General features: G+C 35.7%; 2 protein-coding genes and 1 pseudogene across 3 annotated transcripts in view; 1 reads left to right on the forward strand and 2 right to left on the reverse strand.

The window, feature by feature from the left end:
* LOC309607885 (olfactory receptor 1M1-like) overlaps positions 1–12,221 on the reverse strand; it is a 144,340-nt pseudogene that overhangs the window by 77,405 nt on the left and 54,714 nt on the right. The gene's annotated exons all lie outside the window — the stretch shown is intronic.
* The window catches only part of OR14J1 (olfactory receptor family 14 subfamily J member 1), a 104,139-nt gene that overhangs the window by 37,216 nt on the left and 54,702 nt on the right, over positions 1–12,221 (reverse strand).
* Positions 909–9,522, forward strand: LOC309607878 (olfactory receptor 10C1-like). Its single transcript, XM_082347016.1, has 2 exons — positions 909–7,555; positions 9,472–9,522. Exons 1-2 carry the CDS (start codon positions 6,622–6,624, stop codon positions 9,513–9,515), a joined length of 978 nt encoding a protein of 325 aa, XP_082203142.1. The 5' UTR covers positions 909–6,621; the 3' UTR covers positions 9,516–9,522.

A 12,221-nucleotide genomic window follows, 5' to 3' on the forward strand; every position in this document is an offset into this window, starting at 1 on the left:
ATCTTGACCTCCTCCTGTGCATAATTTATTTAATAAGGAGGCAATAAGGGGAATTTTCTTCCCAAATCACAACTTCCTCTTCCCTAGTCTTCCTCCTTTGCCTTTATTTCATGTCAATAATAGGTATTCAGTAACTTACCTACTTTTTTATATCATTTAAATAAGTATTTGGTACTTTACAGTTTTTTCATAATTCTAATATATCTTTGACTTGATTTTTTATATTACTTTTTAAAAATTTTTATATTACTTTTGATAGAAACAAGTAAGCACTTTGTCAAACTCATGTGTAACTAGAAGATTATTATGATTTATTGAGTCTTCTATAATAATCAGAATAAATACTAACTGCATCAATATAATATGACATGAAAGTTACTTTTGTAGTTTTCATAATTATTTTTGATGACTATCTTGTTTAACTCAGACAAAAAATTAAAATCTGAATATTTCATATTAATAGTTTAGAGTGGTCAAATACTTGGTTACCATAGTACATTTCCCCTGAATTCAGATCATATTATGTACACAGTCTATGATAACAGCTACCTACAATATAGGTTATTATATTTTACTATTGATTTACTTTTACTTTTCTTTCTACATTGTCTTTTACATTTAATTCTTTTGCTTCCTAAATATTACCATTTATCAACAAATAGAGACAGACCTGTCTGTGGCAATTCCTGAGAGATAGAATCAAACTATTTCCTGACACTCTAGTGAAAAGAATATATGTCTCCTGGGGAAGGGAGACAGGATAAGGTTTCAGAACAAGGAGAATAAATGAAGTATAACATATTCATAGTCTTTTTTTTCAGGACTAGAAAAGCTCAAATATACCATGATGTAATCAGCACAGCCCTGCATGATTCTGTGTGTGTGTGTGTGTGTGTGTGTGCGTGTGTGTGTGTGTGTGTGTGTGTAGCTAAGGGCATTGTTAGGAGGGACATGATGCTCTCTCTCAGGAGACACACACTCTTCTTGAGATCAGACATGGTCCTGAATACAACAAAAGTTTCTTAGTGCATGGTCTTAGAAGTGAGAACTGGGGAGATTTACATCCTCTGAACTTTGAGAGACTATAAGGAGAGTGTGCAGAGGAAATCAGGGAGTGGCTCATTGGAAGCAAATACCGTCTAATTTTTTTCCTCAAATGTTATGATTAAAGGTATGTGATATAACTGATGTCTTAAGAAAAGAAGGTTGTGGAAGACTGTGGATTGAAGTGTAAAAATGAATAGCTAATACCCAAAGTATTTTTCAGTTCTGGCCATTATTTTAATGTTATTTTTCTCCTTCTCTGAAGAGTGTAACAATTTACTCAATTTGCCAGTATCCCTGTCATAAAATTGCTGTAAGTTGTTCTAAATAAATTGTATCACAGAAAATAGATATATCTCTTATTGTTGGGTAATGAAAATGCCTTGATTATCCTGTATATGTTACTCCAATCAAGTGATAAAATAGTTTCTGCTGGCTATGTCACCAGCTAAATATCACCAGCTAAATATTAGGTCCTCAATGAAATGACTATGGGAAGTTATGGAAAGCAATGGATAATCATCTCCACAATCTTTAATGACCAATTTACATAAATTGTATCTACTACTCAAGCATTTTAGAAATGACAATTTTAGAATGATGAAGGTTAATATATTTTTTTCTTGTATTCCAGGCACTGTACTATGTGTTTCAGATAAAATATCTAATAAGGTATCACATGTTTTACTTTGGCTGATAGGAAATAAACATTTCCTTATGAAAACAAAATTTATCGGTGGGCAAGAAACTCCTATATCTTTAGATTAATATCACAGTGCATATTTGGTTGACGACTGACTCTTAATATAGGTTATTTTTATAGACTGGTAATAATAGAGAATACTGCACGCAGTGTCCTATGAGTTCATTAACATAAGGCTTTTAAAGGGCAAGTGGTTTTGATGCTGATAAACTGCATTTTAATTCCTTATTTTTCATTCATGGTTTGCCTCTAACAACGAGGCAAGAAAGATAGGAAGGGCTTTATCATCCTTCCTTCACACAGAAATGATGGATCAGAGCCTTTAAGTCAAGAAAATGCATCAGGTGAGAGACAGAAGAATGTCCGTGCCAAACTGTTGTACTGCCCGTGATGCTCCTTTCTGCAGACTCCTGACGCCTGCTCACTCTCTTTCTGTAGACAATGATTAAAATTAAATATTCTTGGTATATACATAAAGCTGACCTCTACTATATGGATCTCAAGGTCCCTGGACAAAGGCCAACAGAGAGTACATCCTGAAAATAATAGAATGTGTAATTTTAAAAATCAGGAGAGCATGTACTCTAGAGCTCGAGCTCGCATCTCTCCATATTTTGATCAAAGAATAAAGTTTTCTTTGTTTGTGAAAAAAATCAGATTTTACCTCGTTTAGTATTATTCCAAGTGACAGGGAGGGAGAAGGGAATTTGATGACGTTCATTTGTATTCTCACCTCCAGTGAGACCTACACATTTATTTCTATATGATTTAATATTTATTTCCAGACAGAGTATCATTCTTTGTCAGTTTAAATATTTAGAAGCATTCACAGATCTTCACTACCCCTGATATCTTGTTTTTTCAGCTATCTCTGAACTTTGTGAGGTTTTAAAAAGTATTTATCAAGGATGACTTCCTTTTTTGAATTTTTGAATTTTATTTTATTTTTTTTATACAACACGTTCTTATTAGTTATCCATTTTATACATATTAGTGTATATATGTCAATCCCAATCTCCCAAAAGGATGATTTTTTAATTCATCTTGTGGGTCTAAAAATATCGAATGACTAACAGCATGCATTAGTCTTTGTGCAGTCAGCCCTCCCTATGTGCCATCCACCAGTAGGTTTCTCCCATTCCTCACATCCCCTGACTCCCACCCCCAAAATAGGCAATTGCATTTTCTGTCTAAGTCTAAATAGGACAAGGGTATTTTTGAAATGAAATCTTTGCAAAGTCACTACTTAAGAGTCAGGCATTCTCCTTTTCTGGTTGGGATTTCCCCCTTGGTCTTTCCATCAGTGTCACTGAGGAAACTGCAGTTCCTCCCAGACACAGGAAGATAGAATGAGCAAGATACATGTTTGTGTATTTAACTAGCAAAAGGGATGATAACTCCACTTCCAGACTTTTCTAAGCAAATGCATAAGCTATTATTGAGAAGCCAGGATATTTTTTAAATGTTTTGAATTAAAAAACGTAAACCATTGTATCTTTTTTTCCCCCACAGCTTTAACTGAATTGTGTTGCTACAAGGGAAATGTAGATATTAAATTATATTAATTAATTTAATTACAATGTTTATAAATGCTTTAATATAAGTGCAAATGCATTATATAGACTACCTGATACTGTGAGCAAATTTTTCAACAGTCATATACATTGAGGGCCCCTGTAATCGTGCAGAGTTCTTATTTCATATTTAACAGAATTTTGGATCAGTCCACTTGTTTCCATCCTTAACTTTTAAGAACTATTGCATAGCTCGGTGGAAATCCAAATCAGTAGATTAAATGATTCATAATATACAACTATTTTTCTCAGGACATAACATTCACATGGCATTTTTATGTTTATATGTATATATGTATGTATGTGTTTTTTGCTTTTTCTCTTTCCATCATGGCAGATAAATAGAAAAACATGAAATGGAAATGAAGAGAATGAATAGGAGAAATGATTGGGGATTGTGATTTAAAATTCGGCAAGAGAGGGTATACGCGAAAGTAAATTTATTATGAGAGTATGCAAGTTTACAGGCACTGCTAGCTAAATACTTGAGTACGTAACCACTTTTCTAAGTGCTTTTATAGGAATTAACTCACTTAATCTTCATAGCAACCCCATTCGGGAGGTACTACTATCACATCCTTTTATAAGTGGGAAAACTGAGGAACAGATATTTAAGGGAATGTTAGCTGTGAATGAGTGTTAGATGACTGTACTAGGATTTGGACCCAGAGATACTATCTCCAGAATACTCATTACTATGCTATTTAGTATGGATTTAAATACGTGTGTTTCTGTCTGTGAGTGTACAGGTATATGTGTATACCCAACACTGTACATTTTTGTACATATGTTTTTGTGAATGCACCTAATACTTTTGTCTGTTCATAACAATTTGGAACCTCAAAAAGCATACTTTTTTAATACATACTGGCATCAAATGTTAATGTGGAATAAACAGTGATGTATTATAAGTGAATGTAGCATAAGCATGATCTCAGGTTATGCTAATGAACAGATAGAATCCAGAAGAATAAAGTAAAACCTCCTCATTCTTCTGCCCTTTTCATGACAAACATTGTTTAGAATTTTGATTGATGACATTTTAAAAGAAAAATGTAAACTGTAGTCCATCCACAAAAAGAACAAGGAATATTTTTTTTCCAGGAATTGATAGTAATTATCAGATTGAGAGAAAAATAACTGTCACATTTGAGATATTTGAGGGAGATGAGATTTATCATAATTAACTTCAGAAAATAGAATATGCACCAATGGGCAGAATATATAGGCAGCCAGAGTAAAGCTTAGCATTCAAACTTTTTATATTACGTAAGAGCTTATTCATTGTTAAGGGTAGTGGATATAATGGTATAAGTAAAATTCTTCATTCTATGTCTGTGTCTGAGGCTACACTCAGGAAGACATGAACAATTAATTGTCCTTGGAGTAGTGTAAGTGCTCAAATAGCAGTTATAGAGTGTTGGGAACACAGAGTGGAAGGGGCATGTAACTAACTAGTATGGGGGCGAGGGAGAAGGGGAGTTGGGAAGAAGATTCTGGAGAGCAGATGAAGCTATGCTGGAACTTGAACATAGGCTGTTCAGTAGATGGAGAAATAGGGGAGCAAATGTCAAGCCCCCGGGGAGAAATGAGCACAAAAAAATAAAAATATTCAAGACATGTACTAAAAGATGCAAGTACTTTGCTATGACTACAATATGGGGTCCATTTGGATAAGGGATGAGATAGACGTCTCTATCGAAAATCAGTGACTTGATTCATAGATATTCATGAATTATATTAATAAATTTGAATTTTAACTTGAAGTAATGGTAATTTTCATTTAGCAAAGAACATTCTGGTGGAGAAGAGATGGCAGATGAGAAATATTAAATATACAGAAATTTGCTGGAATGATGGAATTATCTCAGCATCACAATATAGATAAAAATATGAATGGCTGTGATACAGTCTTCCCCTTCTTGTCATTCACATCTCAGCTCATGCTTCTCATTGACAAAAACCCTCCTTGAACAGTATAGAGGTTCCTTAAAAAACTAACAATAGAACTACCATATGATCCAGCAATCCCACTACTGGGCATATACCCTGAGAAAACCATAATTCAAATAGAGACATGTACCAAAATGTTCATTGCAGCTCTATTTACAATAGCCAGGACATAGAAGCAACCTAAGTGTCCATCAACAGATGAATGGATAAAGAAGATGTGGCACATATATACAATGGAATATTACTCAGCCATAAAAAGAAACGAATTGAGTTATTTGTAGTGAGGTGGATGGACCTAGAGTCTGTCATACAGAGTGAAGTGAGTCAGAGAGAGAAAAACAAACACCGTATGCTAACACATATACATGGAATCTAAGAAAAAAAAATGGTCATGAAGAACCTAGGGGCAAGACAGGAATAAAGACACAGACCTACTAGAGAATGGACTTGAGGATATGGGGAGGAGGAAGGGTAAGCTGTGACAAAGTGAGAGAGTGGCATGGACATATATACACTACCAAACGTAAAATAGATAGCTAGTGGGAAGCAGCCGCATAGCACAGGGAGATCAGCTCGGTGCTTTGTGACCTCCTAGAGGGGTGGGATAGGGAGGGTGGGAGGGAGGGAGATGCAAGAGGGAAGAGATATGGGAACATATGTAAATGTATAACTGATTCACTTTGTTATAAAGCAGAAACTAACACACCATTGTAAAGCAATTATACTCCAATAAAGATGTTAAAAAAAACCCCAAAAACCCTCCTTGAACACTCAATCTATACTGATCAGTTGCCGAGACATACTTGGGTTTTAATTCTCTACATGGCAGCAATTATTTATTTATTAAATGGTCATCTAATTTTTGCTTTCCTTAACTAAATAAGTTCTATTTGAGAAATAGTGGTTTTTTTTTCATTGTTGAATCCACGACGTACAACAGTAACTGGAAAATACTTTGTGTTCAATAAATACTTGTTGAATGAATGAGTAAAGAAAGCAAGTCAGTGACAAAAGAACAAGAAAGAAATGAGTAAGAGAGGATCTTTATGTGGTAGTATTTAACAACTGATTAAAGGAAGGGATGAGAGAATTGTGCTGACATTTTTCTTTCCATTTTATGCCTGCTGACTAAGTATACGTTGGATAAATCAACTGGGATAATGAACACAGAATAGGATTTGATTTGAAAACGTACAGGGATGAGTATAATTTCTTAAATTTCTGATTTTTAGAATTGCTGGTGAGAAATTTATCTCTCTGACTCAGTAGAGCTTACTAAGAGTAATATAAAGATTTATATTTCTATCTGAAAGAATCTGATGACTTTGCCTTTCTTTTTTTCAGGTCATGAGCCTCAATTGTTCCTTGTGGCAGGACGACAGCGTGTCTGTGAAATACTTTGCATTTGCCAAATTCTCTGAGGTCACCGAACAGTGTTTCCTTTTATTTACCCTCATCCTACTCATATTCTCAGCATCACTGACAGGCAATGCTCTCATAGCCTTTGCCATCTGGACCAACCCGGTCCTCCATACCCCCATGTACTTCTTCCTGGCCAACTTGTCTCTTTTGGAGATTGGCTACACTTGCTCTGTCATACCCAAGATGCTGCAGAGCCTTGTGAGTGAGGTCCAAGGAGTCTCCCAGAAGGGTTGCGCTACACAGATGTTTTTCTTTACATTATTTGGTATCAGTGAGTGCTGTCTTTTGGCAGCCATGGCTTTGGACCGCTATGTGGCCATATGCTCCCCACTTCACTATGCAACACGAATGAGTCGTGGAGTGTGTGTCCATTTGGCAATGGTTTCTTGGGGAGTGGGATGCATTGTAGGCTTGGGCCAGACCAACTATATTTTCTCTTTGAACTTCTGTGGCCCCTGTGAAATAGACCACTTCTTCTGTGACCTCCCCCCTATCCTGGCACTAGCCTGTGGGGATACATCCCATAATGAGGCTGCAGTCTTTGCTGTGGCCATCCTTTGCATTTCCAGCCCATTTTTATTAATCATTGCTTCTTACAGCAGAATTCTAGCTGCTGTGCTGATCATGCCCTCCCCTGAAGGCCGCCAAAAGGCTCTTTCCACCTGCTCTTCCCACCTATTTGTAGTAACACTCTTCTATGGCTCAGGATCTGTCACCTACTTAATGCCCAAGGCTAGCCATTCACCAGGGATGGATAAACTCCTGGCCCTCTTCTATACAGTGGTGACTCCCATGCTCAATCCTATCATCTATAGTTTACGGAACAACGAAGTCAAGGCAGCTCTTTGGAGAACTCTGGGTAAGAAGAAAGTTTTGACTCATGGGTAGATTCCAGAGAATCAGACAAATCTTCTCTTTGAAAAAGATGCACACACAACGTAAGAGTAAAGAAAGAAAGAAAGAAACAAAAGACTGCACTCGTCAACCTGTTTTGTAAGGACCTCCTTTAGTAACAGTGATTGCAATTTTGGAGACACCTTTGTACTCACTGTTCTCACTGCCAAATTTTGGAAGGAAGTTGGCTAACAAATAATTTAACCAACAATAGACAGGTTTTGCAAAATATTTCAGTTTAGGCTAAAGTACAGTCTTAGAGTATAAATTGCCATATTGTAACTCAGAAGCTTGGCTAATTCTCACTCTATACTCCTAGGCATTTTCTAGTCCTTGAGGGGCCCATCTGACTTCTGCCCTGGTCACTGGGGTACTGCTCCCACATATGTCTGTCCCACATTACTCTTAAATACCTAAAAACTCTGTGGTGTGTATAATTTACTCCCATAAAAATGTTTTAAAATTCTTCCACTTTAATTATGATATAGACACTATACAGAATTAAATAATTATTTTTGAGTTGTGTGTACTATAAAAGATATTTAAACATCCAAAAAAAGCAAACTCTTAAGATTCAGAGATATTTGTTGCAGAATATTACAAGAAAAATATGGGAAATTTTTACCAGGAGTCCCCATGGTGAAATTGTTATTAAAAAGAAAGAGAAATCATATTTAAATTCAGGGGTGGAAGAAGAAAACGGAACTAAAAATAATCAATATAAATAATTTTAAAGGTTTTTAGATAATTTATAAAATTTATATATGTGCTGATGAATCCTGACTGAATATGTTTGGAAATTATCCAAAAAACTTGTTTTTAAGAGAAATGAACACGGTTACAACACAATCTAATAGCTCAGGGCATCTATAGAGGCATTGCCTTGGATTTGAACATCTAGTTCTCAGAGAGGTGCTGTGATCTGTGAGGGATTAATAACTACTCATAGAGTAGTGATAATATGACAAGGAATGGAGAACTCTGACTGTTGCTATGACAACTTACAGTATAGGATGAATAAGTTCTGGCAATCTAACATATAGCATGCTGGCTATAGTTCATAATGCTGTATTTTATACTTGAAATTTGCTAACAGATTGGATCTTAAGTGTTCTTATCACACACATACACAAATGATAACTATGTGAGATGAGGGATGTGTTACTTGATTGTGGTAATCATTTCACAATGGATACATATATCAAGTCATCACATTATACACCTTGTCTTGACAATTTTATCTCAATAGAGCTGGAAAAGAAAAAGAAGAATGTAATAATTTTATGATCAGGGGACAGTACTGACGTTTGCTAATGACCAAGATGTGTGTTTTGCGAGATATTCCCATTTCACCAAAAACTATCTGATTCATTGTAGACCCAAACATAATATTGGGTAAGATGTTATGGAAAAACCTGAACGAACTTTTTGGCCAATCCAATACATTGTGGGTTTTTTGGATATGTGTGTATAGTAATTAAGAATGGAAATAATCCGGACATGCAAAAATAACTACTTAACAATTATGCTACACGAATAGGCAGGAATTATCTGTAAGCATTAGAGATTATTATTTATGTTTATTAATCCAGAAAAATGAATGACTCATTAAGCATTAGAGCAAGTTAAAAACAATTTGTATAGTATGACATTTTTGTTTAGTTTTATAAGTTTGAAAAGTTTCATAAGTTTGAAAAAATCAAAAACTGGACAACTACATATAAAAGAATGAGATTAGAACATTTCGTGACATCATATAAAAAATAAACTCAAAATATGTTAAAGACAGAAATGTAAGACTGGAAACCATAAAACCCCTAGAAGAGAACATAGGCAGAACACTCACTGATAGCAATACATTTTTTTGTTCTGTTTCCTAAGGCAAAGGAAATAAAAGAAAAAATAAACAAATGGAACCTAGTTAAACTTAAAAACTTAAACTTAACCTTAAACTTAAAAGCTTTTGCACAGCAAAGAAAACCATCAATAATATGAAAAGACAACCTACTGAATGGAAGAAATATTTGCAAATGATGTGACTGATAAGGGGTTAATATCTGAAATTATTATAAACAGCTCATACAACTCAATATCAAAAAAAAACCAGATTTTAAAATAGAAGAACTGAATAGACATTTTTCCAAAGAAGATATATAGATGGTTAACAGGCACATGAAAAGATGCTCAACATTACTAATTATTAGAGAAATGTAAATCAAAACCACAATATGACCTCACACCTATCAGAATGGCTATCATCAAAAAATCTACAAACAACGAATGTTGGCAAGGATGTGGAGAAGAAGGAACCCTTCTACACTGCTGGTGGAAGTGTAAATTCGTGCAGCCACTATGAAAAACTGTATGGAGGTTCCCAAGAAAAAAAACTAAAAATAGAACTACCATATGATCCAGTAATTCCACTCCTGAGTATGTATCTGAAGAAAGCAAAAACACCAATTTGAAAAGATACATGCACCACAATGTTCATAGCAGCATTATTCACAATAGACAAGATATGGAAGCAACCTAAGTGTTCACCAACAGATGAATGGATAAATGAGATGGGATTATATAAATATATCATGTATATGTATGTATATATATACACACATGCACACAGAGTATTACGCTTAGTGAAATAAAAGAAAGACAAATACTCTATATTATCACTTTTATGTGGAATCTAAAAATAAAACAAATGTATATAACAAAACAGAAACAGACTCACAGATATAGAGAATAAACTTAGTGGTTCCCAGTGGAGACAGGGAAGTGGGGAGGGACAAGATAGGGGTATGGGACTAAGAGATACAAACTACTATGTATAAAATTGATAGGGCTTCCCTGGTGGCACAGTGGTTAAGAGTCTGCCTGCCAATGCAGGGGACACGGGTTTGAGCCCTGGTCGGGGAAGATCCCACATGCCGCGGAGCAGCTAAGCCCATGCGCCGCAACTACTGAGCCTGCACTCTGGAGCCCGCAAGCCACAGCTACTGAAGCCCGCGCACCTAGAGCCTGTGCTCCGCAACAAGAGAAGCCACTGCAATGAGAAGCCCGGGCACCACAACGAAGAGTAGCCCCCGCTCACCGCAACTAGAGAAAGCCTGCGCGCAGCAACGAAGACCCAATGCAGCCAAAAATTAATTAATTAATTAAATTTTAAAAATAAAATAAATAAATAAATAAATAAATAAATAAATAAATAAAATAAAAAAATTGATAAACAAAACAAGGTATATTGTACAGCCAAAAGAAATATAGCCACTATTTTGTAATAATGTTAAATGGAGTATAACTATAAAAATATTGAAATATATTGAAATATAACTATAAAAATATTGAATATTGAATAAAAATATTCAGGTGTTGTACACCTGAAACTAACATAAAATTGTAAATCAGCTATACTTCAATAAATAAAGTATATCTCTTGTGACAACAAAAAAAGTAAATTAAAGGTTAAAAATCTTATTATCATATCAATAGATGCAGAAAAACCTTTTGACAAAATACAGCATCATTTATGATTTTTTAAAAACTCTCAATAAAATGAGTATAGAGGGAACATACCTCAACATATTAAAGGCCATAAATGACAGTCTCATAGCTAACATCATAATCAGTGGTGAAAAGCCAAAAACATTTCCTCTAAGATCAGGAACAAGACATGGATGCCCACTCTCACCACATTTATTCAACATAGTCTTGAAAAACCTAGCAAAAACAATCAGAAAAGAAAAAGAAATACAAGGAATCCAAATTGGAAAAGAAGATGTACTACTATCACTGTTTGCAGCTGACATGATACTATATGTAGAAAATCCTAAAGATGCCACCAAAAACTACTAGACACATCAATAAATTTGATAAAGATGTAGGATATAAAATTCATATACAGAAATATGTTGTTTCTATACACAAAAAATGATCGCTTCTCGGCCTTTTGGCTAAGATCAAGTGTATACACAAAAAATGAACTATGAGAAAGAGAAGTTAACAAAAAAAATTCTCATTCACAATTGCATCAAAAAGATTAAGAGGTAAAAACTACTAGGTATAAAGTAAATAAGAGGAGACCTTCAAGATGGCGGAGAAGTAAGACGTGGAGATCACTTTCTTCCCCACAAATACATCAGAAATACATCTACATGTGGAACAACTCCTACACAACACCTACTGAACGCTGGCAGAAGACCTCAAACTTCCCAAAAGGCAAGAAACTCCCCACGTACCTGGGTAGGGCAAAAGAAAAAAAAAAAAAAAAAACAGAGACAAAAGAATAGGGACAGAACCTGCACCTCTGGCAGGGAGCTGTGAAGGAGGAAAAGTTTCCACACACTAGGAAGCCCCTTTACTGGCAGAGACGGGGGTGGTGGGGAGGAAGCTTTGGAGCCACAGAGGAGTGTGCAGCAACAGGTGTGCAGAGGGCAAAGCGGAGAAATTCCCGCACAGAGGATCCGTGCCGACCGGCACTCACCAGCCTGAGAGGCTTGTCTGCTCACCCACCAGGACGGGTGGGGGCTGGGAGCTGAGGCTCAGGCTTCAGAGCTCAGATCCCAGGGAAAGGACTGGGGTTGGCTGTGTGAACACAGCCTGAAGGGGGATAGTGAGCCACAGCTAGCTGGGAG

The sequence above is a fragment of the Balaenoptera borealis genome (assembly GCF_965194805.1).
Source record: "Balaenoptera borealis genome assembly, chromosome: 12".
Lineage (NCBI taxonomy): Eukaryota > Metazoa > Chordata > Mammalia > Artiodactyla > Balaenopteridae > Balaenoptera > Balaenoptera borealis.

Bases quoted from the DNA above. Each gene is read 5' to 3' on its own strand.
- LOC309607878 (XM_082347016.1), top strand. From the start codon at position 6,622: ATGAGCCTCAATTGTTCCTTGTGGCAGGACGACAGCGTGTCTGTGAAA. The intron at 7,556-9,471 runs GTAAGAAGAAAG...CTGTTTCCTAAG, and splicing joins AGCTCTTTGGAGAACTCTGG to GCAAAGGAAATAAAAGAAAA.